Consider the following 15,818-nt stretch of genomic DNA (forward strand, 5'->3'; position numbering starts at 1 on the left):
ATTGGCTATCTAAAAGAAGATGAATAAGGATTGTTGATACGGCACTATTCTATTTCATATACACAAGTCATCCATCTGCTCTCGGGTTCTTGTTTTTAAGGTACTACCCGCTACTTCTTGCGTCTTGCCTTCCAAGCAACGGTCCACACACTTTGGATGGAGCGCAACAGACGTCGACATGGCGACACACCAAGCACCACTGATCACCTCACCCGTTTCTTTTTTTGAAACAGGCTTTCTATTTAAATGCAAAAGGGGGAAATAAAATTACAAAAGCCCAGCCCGGCTCTAGTTAATCGTTTATGGCCTTAGCCATTTAAAAAGAGGAGCAAAAGCCCAATAAACCCAAAATAGAAAAACACATCTAGAAGATCTTAGCGTGAACCTAGTAGGTGACAAGGCGATGGAATAGTGAACCGTCAGTAGGAGGATTAAGAGGAGGAGATCCATCGCTGAAACATAGAAGAAGCTAGAGCATGGTTAGAATCTCTGAAAGAAGCTATTCTGTTGCGAATGATCGAGTCAATGAGAAGCCTTAACGAATCAGCCGATTTGAAACTCTGCCGATGGAGTCGGTTGTTTCTTTCTCCCCAGAGCAAGTATAGAGAGCACTGCCATACCAGAAGCGAGAGGCGTTTATTCGCCCGTGGGCCAGTCAGCGCTTGAAGGTGATTGAGAGTTCGATCCCAGGAGCGATTAGGTTGGAGTCCACAACGAACAGCTACCGGTGCCCAAACAATCCAAGAGTAGCTACAATTGAAGAATAAATGATCCCGACTTTCCAATGAGTTGTTGCAGAGCAAGCATTCGGCCTTGGTTTGAAGCCCCCAACGAAGCATGCGATCTCTAGTAGGGCACCTATTCAGGACTAGAAGCCAAGCGTGGAAGATGTGCTTTGGGATCCCACCTGAGAACCAAACCACTTTACTCCAAGGGACAATAGGTGAATCTTCTCGCAGTAGGTGATATATTGCTCCCGTAGAGTAGCGGCCGTACGTCTTGCCCTCTAATTCCCATTCATAGTAGTCATTTTGATCATTCAGAGTCAAAGTAGTGAGGAAGGTAAGGAGAGAGACCTGGTTCTCAGTTCGGGCATGAGAAAGCATCCATTGTCCTCGTCGGTACAACTGTGACAAAGTAGTAGCAATTGGTATCCCCATTCTTGACCGGGCTGCACCAGTGAAATACTCCAATAGTTTGCCAAATGGAGACCAATTGTCAGTCCAAAACCTGCAGGTAAGCCCATTCCCTATTCGCATTTTTATCCAATCATACACAACGCCTCTATACTTCAGCAGTTTATTGGCCAACCAAGAGTAGTTTTGCCGTTTTTTCATTGTCCAGAAGTTGTTTAAGGAACCTTTGAGGAAGTGAAGCCTAAACCATGCAACCCAAACCGATCCTGACTGAAAGAAGAGGAGCCAAATAAGTTTGATGATAGAAGCTTTATTCCAAACATAGAGGTCCCTAATTCCCAATCCGCCTTGATCTTTTGGTTTAGTGACTGTTATCCAAGAGACTCTTGCCGTATAGTGACCTTCCAAAGAACCTTTCCATAAGTAAGCGTTGCAAAGAGATTGAATCTTATTTATACACGCTTTTGGAAGCAGAAAAGTTGAGCTCCAGAAATTGGAGATCCCAGCAATGACAGTGTTGATGAGCAAGAGACGGCCAGCAAAAGAAAAGGATCTAGCACACCAGTTATTAATTTTTGCTTTCACTTGCTGGAGTAGAGGCTCACAATCCTGCAAAGTTAGTTTTTTGGTGCAGAGGGGGACTCCTAGGTACCGGACTGGGAGACATCCGTGGGAGAGACCAGTTGAGGTTTTAATCAAGTCAATCTCCTGATCTGAAAGACCACCAGCAAAGAAAGACGATTTATGGAGACTTACTGCCAAACCAGATCTATCTTCAAACTCTTGGAGAACCTTCAATACATTCTGGACTGAGGAGAGGGAACCATCAAGGAAGATGAGAAGATCATCCGCAAAACAGAGGTGAGTGAGCTTTGCTGTAGCGCAGTTGTGGTGGTACCTAACCTTTCCATCCTCAGCAGCTTTATTCAACATTAGAGACAGAGAGTTCATAGCAATAACAAAAAGGTAGGGGGATAAAGGGTCTCCCTGCCTTAGTCCTCTTTTGCCTTTAAAATATCCATGCACCAAACCATTGTAACCAATTGTAAAATTCGTGGTGCAGATACAAGCTTGGAGCCATCTCAGAAACTGGTCAGGGATTAGCAGCCCTTGAAGACAGTTGAAGAGGAAGTCCCAAGAAATGGTGTCAAACGCTTTAGCAATATCCACTTTAATCACAATGCGCTTTGGACCAGAAGCCTTATGGTAACCATTGACAATCTCAGCTGCAAGAATGGTATTCTCTAGTAAAAGTCTATCCTTCACAAAAGCAGTTTGGTTTGGCAGAATAAGAGTTGGAAGAATAGGTTTGAGTCTTGACACAAGCAACTTTGAGACAACTTTGTAGAGCGTATTGAGGCAAGAGATTGGGCGGTAGTCAGCTATTGAGGAAGCACCAGGCCTTTTTGGTACAAGAGTGAGAATGGTGGCGTTTGTGGTGGCCGGCAGGAAAGAGGACCTGAAGAACGCAACCTCACCCGTTTCTTAGACCGTTTAATCCGTAATAAACTCCTTTCAATGCAAGCAACCTCAACAAAATTTGGTGATGGACTTCAGCTTTGGTTAGCTACCCGTAGCTAATCCCCTCCAAAAAATTTCAAATCTTTTAATGTTTTTTAAATTAAGTTTTTGACTTAATGATGCATTTATTGTAAAAAGGACACTTTTTTGTTTTGAATATATTTTCACATTCATGCAAAAAAAAAAAAAAAAAAAAAAAAAAAAAAAAAAAAGAAGAATGAATAAGGATGGTTCATCGTTAAGTTAAAAGTAAACCCATGTATTTTTCAATCTTGTACTGTGTTTACTGTGGCATATTTCATAATAGAGGCTATGCATATCATTAATGATTGTTTGTTTAATTTGTTGATTAATGATATTACCGAATTTATATGTGCCGCCAGCCTATCAGAATTGATCGATTGACTAGCCTATTTGACAACCTTGCATGGAAAGTGGGAGACTTGTGCCCCTTAATCATATATTCATATGATATATCGTTTATTTAATATTGGCTAGCTTAAAGATCATTTGCGTTACTTAATGCAAAATTCAAATGATTTTCTTACAATAAAATGCATATTAGCATTGCTTATAATATTAGTGTAACTATCTATTCTATTTGATACACAATATTTATATCACTATTTTCAAAATCATTTTACATAAATGATGCAAAACTAATTTATATCAACAGTCAATATATAAAATAAACTATGTAAATTATTATTTTTAATACTATATATTATACACCTTTCTTTTTAAAAATATAAATTATACATTAAATATATCAATGTTAGTTTTTTTATACTCAAGTAATTATATTCAGTTAATTAGTATAACTAACATAAAGAGAAAGTGGCGTCAGCCCATGCATATATCACAAGTTGTGATTCACAACTGATAACAATATTGACATAATTCTTCTTTGATCTATTTAACGTGTATGGAAATTGGGATCCATGATTATTTAATACTGACTATTTCTCCCAAAAAAAAAAAAGATTATTTAATACTGACTAATTACTTTCTTCTGTTCCACGACCATGCATGTGCATTAGCGTTAATCTATGCCACAAGTTTTGGCTAAATTCAGTTAACTAAACAAAAAAAGATAGACAAAATGCAACGAATTGCTCAATTTTCTGCGTGACAATTTTCTTTTACGTGGTATTAAATGCATATAGCCATTCCAAAAATGATATCTTAAATGTATATATTTATTTTCAGTCTACCTAACAAGTTTACGGCTTTTCTATGAATTAGCTTTAGATTAAACATCAAGAATACTTGTACCAAGAAGAAAAAAGACAAACTTTCAGGTTTTCTAGTTTAAGCGACCAAGAGCTTTCGAAACACATAAACAATATTGTTAAATAAAATTTATTTCAAATATACTTGTTTCGTGTTTTGTTTCAGACTTAACGCGATATGCTGTAATTGGTCTTATCTTATAAAAGTGTAAAAACAAGACGGGAATAACAGTTTGAATCATTCTGGTCTAAACCACAATTAATAAAACAAAAGTCATTAAAAGGCAACCCGGTTCAGTCAAAATATGATTTGTTTAATAGCTATACTATAAAACTATTGCTAAGATTCCCATAGTTAACAAAATTTGGTACGCGTGTGTCCTAACTATATAAAGAGGAGATCTATGCATTAACATTTCTCACAATCTTCTCTAATTCTCATCTCACTCTCTAACAAAAGTACAAACTAAAAATTTGTGTTAGCTAAGTTAACAACGTACAAGAAAATGGTAATTAAGCTAATTGCACTCGTAATGATCACACTATGTGTAGCATCATGGGATGCTGCAGAGGGAATTAGATCTTTTAGATCTCCTACGAGTACTCCTCTAAGTCGTTATAGCTTTCCTCCTCATTTCGATTTTGGCGTTGCTACTTCTGCTTATCAGGTTCGTGTGTTATATGTACTGATCATGTTATTTATTCTAACATAGAGTTGCACAAGTGTACTCATGTTTTGTGTATATGCCATGCAGTATGAAGGTGCAGTAGAAGAAGGAGGGAGGACTCAGAGCATATGGGACAAGTTCACACATGAATTCCCAGAAAGGACAAACATGGACAATGGAGATATTGCTGTAGACTTTTATCATCGTTATAAGGTTTGTGCATGCAATAACTTCTACATTTGGTTACGTTAGTATATATTTCAGTGGAGCAAAACTTTCTTAATGCAAAAACTTATACTAATTATGTAATTATTGGACAAAATGAGCAGGACGACATCAAGCTAGTAAAGGAAATGAATATGGATAGTTTCAGATTTTCCCTGTCTTGGTCAAGAATATTACCAAGTAAGTGCAAATTTGTTCTTTTCTACTTTTATAGAATGAAGTAATATTTTTACAAACTGTAACATAATATATATATTTTTGCAATATTCTTTCTTAACCTTTTCGAATATCAAATTGTCAGGTGGAAAGCTAAGTGATGGGGTGAATAAAGAGGGAGTTCAATTCTACAAGAATCTAATCGATGAACTAATCGAAGACGGTTAGAACCACATGTTATAAATTATGAACTATTTTATTAATTTTGATTTCCAAAACCTATAGGTTTATGTTTTGAGTTTTTTCTCATCAGACATAACATACATGCATGCAGGTATAAAACCTTTTATAACAATCTATCATTGGGATATCCCTCAAGCACTTGATGATGAGTATGGTAGCTTTTTAAGTCCTCGAATCATGTAAGTTAAAAGCTTAGACCCATACATAATATTATGGTACAAGTATAAAAAATTGTTCGTTTGACATATTTTTTGCTATTTGGTTTCATACAGAGATGATTTTCGGAACTATGCTAGACTATGTTTCCAGGAGTTCGGATACAAGGTCAATATGTGGACAACGTTCAACGAGCCATATGTTTATAGCGTTGCGGGTTATGACGCAGGCAATAAGGCAATGGGTCGATGTTCCAAATGGGTAAACAGTTTGTGTGTGGCTGGTGATTCAGGCACAGAGCCTTATTTAGTATCTCACCACCTTCTTCTTGCTCACGCTGCTGCCGTTGAAGAGTTCAGGAAATGTGACAAGGTACATAAGATTTGTGGCAATATTTTTCAAAAATACAGATACTTTAAATTACATTTTTATTTATTAACTATATATATATATTTTGAAATTAATTAACTATATATATTTTTGAAACAGATTTCACAAGATGCTAAGATAGGCATAGTGTTGTCTCCATATTGGTTCGAGCCATATGACATTGATTCCAATGCTGATAAAGAAGCAGTTGAACGAGCTCTTGCTTTCAATACCGGGTGGTAAGTTTTTCATCTATTTAACTTATTTCATGTTTTCAATTCACTATATGTATTTCTATTCTTGTTTATCTTATGACTATATGTATATAGGCATCTCAGCCCTTTAGTGTTTGGAGACTATCCAAAGTCGATGAAGACAAATGCTGGAACTAGATTGCCTTCTTTCACCAAAGAGCAATCTATGATGCTTAAAAATTCATTTGATTTCATCGGAGTAAATTACTACACTGCTCGATTTGTCGCCCATGATCTTCACGTCGATCTTTCAAGGCCTCGGTTCACGACCGATCAACACCTTCAATACAAAAGTATGTTCTCATAAAACAGATTTATTTGGCTCTCTAGTTTTCTAGTTAAGTAAAATATTAATAAACTGATAACTAATGCCCTTACATTTATCACCTTTTTTCTTTTATAGTGACAAATCGTAGCGGCGAGAACATCTCATCAGAATCGGTACGAACTTTAAATCACATAAATGATTCTTTCAAGTTTATAAACTTTATTTTAAACTTTATTCTAACCATCTTTTCTTCTACTTTCCCTTCAATTTCAGGATGAAAGCAAAGTTCTCTGGTCATATCCGGAAGGCTTACGAAAGATTCTTAATTATATTAAAAATAAATACAATAATCCAACAATTTACATTACTGAAAATGGTAAGAACACATTAAAACACACAATCTTAATCTTCAGTTCATCCTTTCTTTTTGTTTGGTAAAAGTTATAATCTGAAAATGTATATATAGGTTTCGATGACTACGACAATGGAATAGTGACACGTGAAGAGATACTAGAAGACACAAAGAGAATAGAGTACCACCAAAAACATCTTCAAGAACTCCAAAAAGCGATCATGTAAGAAACGTTTACTTTGAATAAAAACTGATATTTATGATTGAATAATAAAAGATTTAATGTAACGTATAAATATGCAGTGAGGATGGGTGTGACGTGAGAGGCTATTTCACATGGTCGTTGTTGGATAATTTCGAATGGGAACATGGATATGCAACTAGGTTCGGCCTTTACTACGTTGACTATGCAGATGGTCTTAAACGATATGCTAAAAATTCAGCCAAATGGTTCAAAGATTTTCTTCAACGATCAGAGAAGAAGCCAATGTCGTTGGATCTGTTTAAGAGTGTTAAGAATTGGTGGTCTGCATTACAGATGGCCTAAGCTCGTTTGGTTGGCAAAAAACTATTCAATTGTGAAAATTAAGTAACTGATTCTTTATTGATAAATTCATTGTGATAAGAATATACATGTTAAATATTCAGATATACCATATACTATATTTTTGTATTGTTAATTTTTCCGTTTTAAAGGTTCTTTTGACCTAATTCTTGTATCATCTATATATATAAAGTTAACTTTTTCTCTTTTCTCCTTAAGCCACATCATCATCCACCTCATTTTATTATTTAATTTTTAAAATTAATTATACAATTTTATCATTTAATTTTAATATTTAAACATATGTAAATAAATTTTTCAAAAAGTAATATGAAAGGTCTTTTTTATATTATATATTATAAGACTAAAAAAGATAATTGATTAAAAGTTAAAAAACTTACTAATTATCGATTATACTAACAAATATATAAATAATAGATTATAATTTTTAGTGAATGTTTAAAATATATATATGATTATATTTACATAATGTAAACCTAAATATAATGGGATTTAACGGGAATAGAACAAAAAGTAAAAAATTTTGAAAATATAAATCTATCAAATTTATGTCTCAAAAAAGTTTCTAACATAAATGAGATAGGTCGGACCGAAACATGAATTATCATTTTTTATAAACATATAAAAAGGTAAAAATAAAAATAATATTTCTTTAAAAGTTTCCAATATGAATTTAACTATTTTTTCCAATACAACACATATGTTAAACTAATAAACAAAATAAAAAAGTAACTATATTTCATAAAATTGAAAATTAAAATAAAAAACATTAATAAATGAAATAAACTAAATATAAAGTAAATTATACTAATATGTTAAATTTAAAAATGGTTCCATATGAAAAACAAAAAAAAATATATAAAACATAGAATCAGAAAAATATATATAATAGTATATAAATGATCATTTGGAGATATAAAGTACGACAAATCCAAAAAAAGAAAACGTAAAACAAAAAATAAGAAATTATGACAATATATAAAAAGATAATGTAAACAATTAAAAATACAATAATCCGCCCAAAACCCACAAATCATGTTCAAATTTCATGCTAACATATAAAATGGCCCAAAATATTAACATCTAGATCTATATTTGGTAAAAACCCTAATAGCACACGTTTCTCAATGATTCTCAACCGCACTTCCACTTTACGCTCACACTTCGACTTATACTATACACACTTAATTTCTCAACAACTAATGAAGCTAAAACACAATAATTTTTCTATACAAACACAATGTAAGTTTTAAGAAAGTAAAATATGGTATAATGAAAAAAATAAGTAGGAAATAAAATACGAACCAATTACTAATAAACAATATAATAAACTCCCGCGCTACATCTATTTATAAAGTAATGATCAATTTTTTGATTAATGGGGCTAAATACAAAAACAAAATACAAAACAAGGATATTTATACTATACAGATAGATATACCACTAAATTGATGCCATCCGAAGCCACCTCAAACGAGAACACAACCGATTTTAGGCATAAAAAGTAGAAAAAAAACTAAAAAGTAAAATAAAAACACTTGGATAAATAAATAAGTGGACTCACCAGAATAATTTGGCCTACGAGAGTTGAAGGCTTTTGAAATGTAAGGTTCTAACAGCTAATATTTGACCTAAATCAAAGTTAAACAAATAACAATAAACATTTCATATACTAAATTAATACAAAAACAACAGTAAAAACAAAAAAATAAAATAAAAAACAAAGAAAAATCAAAATATAAATTTCAAAATATAAAAAAACAATTATAAAATTCCCGCGCGCAGCGCGGGTCAACAACTAGTCTTATATATAATTTCTTCTTTCATGAATATATAAAAGACCATTTATTCCTTTTAATTCTAACTTATGGTTCGAGAGTCATAATAACTCATAGGTAAGGCATATTATGATATTATTTTGATTTAATAAATATGATGATATTTTATTTGTTTTGGTAGCAACTTATGCCGTTTTTATAAAATAAGATTAGGAGTGTTACATATATATAAGCGTTAATAGTACAGAATCATGTCCATAAACACATCGATAAAGTGTAAAAGTATAGTATAAAAAATAAAATCATACACAGCATATCACGATGTTGTGTGTACAGTGGAGCTTTAACAACCGTCTCCATCGTCGTCAACTATGGAGAACTGTGTGAGGAACGAAAAAACCATATTTTTTAGAAAAAAGGCAACCATAAACACCATAATTGATTTAATGTACTATGAAAACATTGTTTTAGTAGGTTTTGTTGGATCCAGTATTTTTTTATTACGAAAAAATACACAACCAACCTTTTTCTTGTTTTGGGAAAAACATATGAACTGGTTTGATATGTGTACCGATTGATTTTTCATACCATTTATATTAGTATAATGTTTGTAGACCTTTTTATATTTGTCCTTTATATATAATACATGGAGGATCTAACTGTTTGTCGAAGGAGACCCTCGAGTCGGACAGCCGCCTCTATCGTGTGGTCAACTATGAAGAATCTATTTGAGACCACGTCTTCTCAATAATGAACACATTGAATGTACTATGAAGAATCTATTTGTGTTATTTTAAGTCTTGCATAACTTATTGAATGTACTATGAAAAGAAAAGTATTTTGATATTGCTGGAGCAAATACTTTTTTTTTTTTTTTGTAAAGAGGAGCAAATACTTATAATAAGAAAAATACACAATTACCATTATTCATTATGTTTCTCCTATTTTTCTCCCGAGTTGAAAGACTTTTGTACGTTCTCAATTTTCCTCGCGTCCCATATTAAAATTAGATAATTTACATAAATTTCTTATAAAAAATTTCCAATTATATTTAGTTTAAATTTTGTTAATTTACATAAATTACATATGCTTTCTAAGGAAAGTTAATTGTATATCAAAAAAAAAAGAGAGACGATTATATGTCAGTTTTTGTAAGTGATGCACATGATTTTTGTATATTATATATGTTATACATATCAAAAATAAATAAAATAATGAATAATCATATATCTTATATACACCTTATCATGTTATTCCAATATCTACATCTATAGTATAGTTTTAGGTTTGGTATATGTATATATAATATCATATAAATATATATAAACTAAAGTATTTCTCTATTGATTTTATATTCTGAAACCACTTCCACTAAAAAAAATTATCATTTTTATTTTATTTTTCCTAAAATGTACTTTAGTCTTATAATCTCCCTATTTTAAACCGTCAACAAGGATATTTCTATATAATAATAAAAAACAACGCACACAGTTTTCAGAATATTCATAAAAAACTAATCATCTAATGTTTGATTTTGGACTGTATTTTATAATGGTGATAACTAATAACTAATGATCAAACAATTTTATAAATCAAAATATTAATTCTTAAAATATATTTGGGTCAGAACCCTTAGATTCCCTCCCGACAACATAAGAACTAGCATGTTCATTAATGTGATGTATCAACCAGTGTTTTGTTTTTTCTTACTTATGTGATAATTTTGATTAAAAGAGTCGTCACCAAGAAAACTGAGTAGAACATGTTGTAAGTACAGCTTGTGCTAAGTACAAACCACAGAAGGATAACAGAGACAAAACTCTACCAATCATATCACAAGCGGAGAAGAGACAGTGTCTCGCTAAGAAGAACAAATATAGTACACAATAGAAACAAAAGCTAGCGACTCTCAGAAATCACAAAATATTAGAAAATATATTTTAAGGCTCTCGTACCTCGTCAAATCTGTATTTATTTATCCAAAAGAATCTTTAGGAAGACTGTAAAATATATATACAAACTATATAGTTGGTATGTAGCTCAATATTAGCATACTTTTATCTCACAAGTTTACCAAGAACTAGATAAAATAATCAGTTACATTTCATCAGTTAATTTTAACTTCCTACGAATGAAATTAAATCATCTGTAATGCAGACCACCATCTCTTGACACTCTTAAACAGATCCAAAGGCGTTGTCTTCTCTGATCTTTGAAGAAAATGTTCGAACCATTTGGCTGAATTTTTAGCATATCGTTTAAGACCATCTGCATAGTCAACGTAGTAAAGACCGAACCTAACTGCATATCCATGTTCCCATTCGAAATTATCTAACAACGACCATGTGAAATAGCCTCTCACGTCACACCCATCCTCACTGCATATTTGTATACGTTACGTTAAATCTTTATTATTCCATGACTTTATCAATCAATCATATGGTAATGAGTTTTATATCCAAAGATAGTGAAGAATTCTTACGTTATTGCTTTGTGGAGTTCTTGGAGATGTTTTTGGTGGTAGTATATCCTCTTTGTATCTTCTAATATCTCTTCACGTGTCACTTGTCCATTGTCGTAGTCATCGAAACCTATACATATTCATGTGGTTAATTACTGATATTAAACAAAGTGAATAGATATGGAGACTACTGATGATTAGTAAGACATTATCGAAATGTTCAAGACTATGTTTTTTACGTTCTTACCGTTTTCAGTTATATAAATAGTTGGATTGTTGTATGTATTTTTGATGTGATTAAGAATCTTCCGTATCCCTTCAGGGTATGACCAGAGAATTTTGGTCTCATCCTGAAATTTAAGGAAAAAAAAAGGAAAAGAATGGTTAAGCACTATTTAAAATATATTGTAAAGTTTAATAAACCATTTTGCATGATACTAAAGTTCGTACCGATTCTGATGAGATGTAGTCGCCGCTACGATTTGTAACTGATAAAAAAAAAAAGAGATAAATGTAATTTTATTAGTATTTTCTTGGTAACAAAACTAGAAAGCAACGCAAATTTGCATAAATATCATGTTATTGGTTCTTTACATTTGTATTGGAGATGTTGGTCGGTCATGAAGCGAGGCCGTGAAATATGACTGTGAAGATCGTGAGCGACAAACCGAGCTGTGTAGTAATTTACTCCGATAAAATCAAATGAATTTTTAACCATCATAGATTGCTCTTTGGTGAAAGATGGCAATCTATTTCCAGCATTTGTCTTTATTGTTTTTGGATAGTCTCCGAAAACTAGAGGGCTGAGATGCCTAGAGAAAAATATAAGATAACCAAGATTAGACAATCATATATATCTTTATTGTTAGATAATGAATTTATAACACCTAATTAGCTAAACAGATGGCAACTTACCAACCAATATTGAAAGCAAGAGCTCTTTCAACTGCTTCTTTGTCAGCATTAGAATCAATGTCATATGGCTCGAACCAATAAGGAGACAAAACTATGCCTATCTTGGCATCTTTTGAAATCTGTTTCACAAATACAATCAATTAGAAATGTCACCTCTTTGCATTTAAATCATTTTTCTTACAATAAAATATATAATTCCATCAACTCATTTTTGAGGTGGAAGTTTGAATGTTTTAGTACCTTGTCACATTTTCTGAACTCTTGAACAGCACCAGCGTGAGCAAGAAGAAGGTGGTGAGATACTAAGTAAGGCTCTGTGCCCGAATCACCAGCTACACACAAACTGTTTACCCATTTGGAACATCGACCCATTGCCTTATTGCCCGAATCATAACCCGCAACGCTATAAACATATGGCTCGTTGAACGTTGTCCACATACTGACCTTGTCCCCAAACTCTTGGAAACAAAATCTGGCATAGTTTCTAAAATCATCTCTGTATGAAAAACCAACAAATATATAAGTCAGAGAACATCTTCTTAAATGTATATATACTCATGGTTTAAATATAATGGATGAGTACATGGTATATATATAGTGGATGGATCTAAGTTTTTTAACTTACATGATTCGAGGACTTAAAAAGCTACCATACTCATCGTCAAGAGCTTGAGGGATATCCCAATGATAAATTGTTACAAAAGGTTTGATACCTGCATGTATATAATATAGAGTGTGATGAAAAAATCCCTAACACAAAACTAAACTATTTCACTTAATTAAACTTAAATGAAATAGTTGATCTGCAAAATAATTTAGTTAAGCATATGATTCTGACCGTTTTCGATAAGTTCATCAATAAGATTCTTGTAGAATTGAACTCCTTCTTTATTGACCCCATCACTTAGCTTTCCACCTAAAAGTTACAAAGTCGAAAAAGGTTAAGAAAAAATATATAATACAAGTCAATTCTACAAAGGTAGGACATCTAATTAATAATATTAGTTCGTTCTAAAGAAGTAGAATTAAAATAGAAAATTGTACTTACTTGGTAATATTCTTGACCACGACAGGGAAAATCTGAAAGTATCCATATTCATTTCCTTTATTAGCTTGATGTCTTCCTGCTCGGTTTGTCCAATAATTACATAATTAATATAAGTTGTTGCACTAAGAAAAAGAAAAATCCTTCAAGCTTAATTATTTTTATATAGCATATATAATTATAACATGCACAAACCTTGTAACGATGATAAAAGTCAACAGCAATATCTCCATTGTCCATGTTCGTCCTTTCTGGGAATTCATGTGTGAACTTGTCCCATATGCTCTGAGTCCTCCCTCCTTCTTCTACTGCACCTTCATACTGCATGACATATATATACATCAAAACATGAGTACACTTGTGCAACTCTATTTTATAAGTAACAACATCAGTACATATAACACACGAACCTGATAAGCAGAAGTAGCAACGCCAAAATCGAAATTAGGAGGAAAGCTATAACGATTTAGAGGAGGAGTACTCGTAGGAAACCTTATAAATCTTCCCTCTGCGGCATCCCATGATGCTACTAATAGTGTGGTTACTACTAGTGAAATTAGCTTAATTGCCATTTTCTTGTACGTTAATTAGTTTGTTAATTATTGTATTGTAGATTGTTTATCGTATTTGAGAGTGATGATATTTAGAGAGATTGTGAGAAATGTTAATGCGATGCATCTCCTCTTATATAGAGAGAGAGGTAGCTAGCTAGGGCTCACACGTACCACATATATGGAATAAGAAAAGATTTATTTAATTAAATTGTTAAATAATGAAAAGTTTGACTAAACCGGTTGCCTTATTATGACTAAACGAACTACGAGTGGAACATGACTTATTACAAAAAGAGGAAAATGTAACATATCGTGTTAAGTAGGGAAACTCAGAACAAAATATTCTGAAATATTTTATATTTTTATTTAACAAACTACTTACTGCCAATGTTCTGTGTTTCGAAAGCTCTCAGTCTCAGTCGCTCATATTAGTAAACGTGTATCATATTTTAATTTGTCAACAATACAATATTCTTGAAGTTAGTGGACAAGTTAAAAAAGTTAAAAGAAAAAGACAAGGATGAGAAGCTAAAGTATTAATAAAATAGAAAAACACTTATAATGTCATGTAATATTGTACACCTGTTTGAGATCAAACTAATAAATCATAAACAGAGTTAGGTTTCAAAGTCACTGGTCAAAACAGTAATATACAAATAAATTTGTTATGAGAAATAAAACATGTGATGAATTTTTTATATATATATATATATTTACCAATAACAGAAGATTTCATCTAAAATAAAGTAAATTTAAATTATGATGTATAGGGAACATCTAAATACCTCAGAGTGTTTCAGTCATATTAATAAAATTTTCTAAACTTTTTTAATGTAATTTTAATTTCTGATTGCTGGTAACTAAGAATATATTTTCAGTTTATATTATTTTTTATTTAATTTTCTTACCATTGTACTTTTAGTGTTTTTGAAGGACTAGGAGGCTTAATCCGAATCCAGGTAACGGTCATGTTGCTAATACAAGGTCCGTCAAATATGATACAATGGTTAGTCAATACAAAGTAATCAACTAATCATAGTTGATTAGAGGATAACTGTGGCCACACTAGTCTCCCACCTTCCATGCAATGTCGTCAATTAGAATTAGTCAATATCAGTTGTGATGGGCTGATGACTTTGGCACATCCTAACTTTCTAATACTACTCGACTGACAATATTTTTGTTTAATTAAATTCAAAAAAAAAATTGTTTAATTAACAATAATATTTACATCTTGCGTCGTCAAACATACTTTTATGAATTGGCCGGTGAAAAGATAATTAAATTTGCCCAAGGAAAAAAAAAAAGATTGTCCTGAAGAACGTTACGAGAATATATTAGCGGCAGATCTAATTTAGTTGTAAATAAATCCAAATTTTTTAAAAGAAAGATAACTTTTTATTGGTTCAGTGTATTTACTATTTCCGCTTGTACTTTATGAATGGTTTAATTATATTCAAACATATATAATAATAATAAGTGACTTTTAATGATCTAAGAAACTTTTAAATGCCGACAAAAAAAAAAAAACTTTTAAAATATTTTAGATTATGTTATTATTTTTATTTATTATCTTGGTGTTATATGCATAAGTTAACACGTTTTCTATTCACAGTAATTACCATATAAACCCAATAAAAAAGTTTTGTATTGTTTAAATATGATTAAAACACACATAAATTTTTTGCTTATATAAAAATAGAAGGTGATTAGGTGAATGATCCTGGAACTATTCCACGACTACCCTATTCTCTTAAAATTTGTTTGCCTGAAAATTATATTTTTATGTACACTGATGGTCCTACTATAGAAAGCACCAAAATATATAATAATGAAACTCTCGGGCCTCGGCCACCAAAAATGGACGATCTGGACAAAGAAAAGAAGTAACAAGGAAATTGTCTAGTAGTTTCTTGAAAG

The 15,818-nt window shown here is 32.0% G+C and overlaps 2 protein-coding genes across 2 annotated transcripts; one reads left to right on the forward strand and one right to left on the reverse strand.

The window, feature by feature from the left end:
* Positions 1–4,395: 4,395 nt before the first annotated feature.
* Positions 4,396–7,127, forward strand: LOC17883566 (beta-glucosidase 32). The gene is made up of 12 exons (XM_023779996.1): positions 4,396–4,557; positions 4,645–4,770; positions 4,887–4,962; positions 5,084–5,161; positions 5,273–5,360; positions 5,454–5,709; positions 5,827–5,945; positions 6,036–6,253; positions 6,364–6,401; positions 6,502–6,604; positions 6,695–6,803; positions 6,884–7,127. Exons 1-12 carry the CDS (start codon positions 4,396–4,398, stop codon positions 7,125–7,127), a joined length of 1,617 nt encoding a protein of 538 aa, XP_023635764.1.
* A 3,933-nt stretch (positions 7,128–11,060) lies between these two features.
* Positions 11,061–13,916, reverse strand: LOC17881086 (beta-glucosidase 31). Its single transcript, XM_006289920.1, has 12 exons — positions 13,755–13,916; positions 13,540–13,665; positions 13,348–13,423; positions 13,138–13,215; positions 12,925–13,012; positions 12,540–12,795; positions 12,300–12,418; positions 11,979–12,196; positions 11,835–11,872; positions 11,632–11,734; positions 11,406–11,514; positions 11,061–11,301 (listed from the first exon to the last, which is right to left on the reverse strand). The coding sequence occupies exons 1-12, from the start codon at positions 13,914–13,916 to the stop codon at positions 11,061–11,063; spliced, it is 1,614 nt and encodes a 537-aa protein (XP_006289982.1).
* Between the last annotated feature and the right edge of the window lie 1,902 nt (positions 13,917–15,818).

This window comes from Capsella rubella, unplaced genomic scaffold, assembly GCF_000375325.1.
Source record: "Capsella rubella cultivar Monte Gargano unplaced genomic scaffold, Caprub1_0 scaffold_6, whole genome shotgun sequence".
Lineage (NCBI taxonomy): Eukaryota > Viridiplantae > Streptophyta > Magnoliopsida > Brassicales > Brassicaceae > Capsella > Capsella rubella.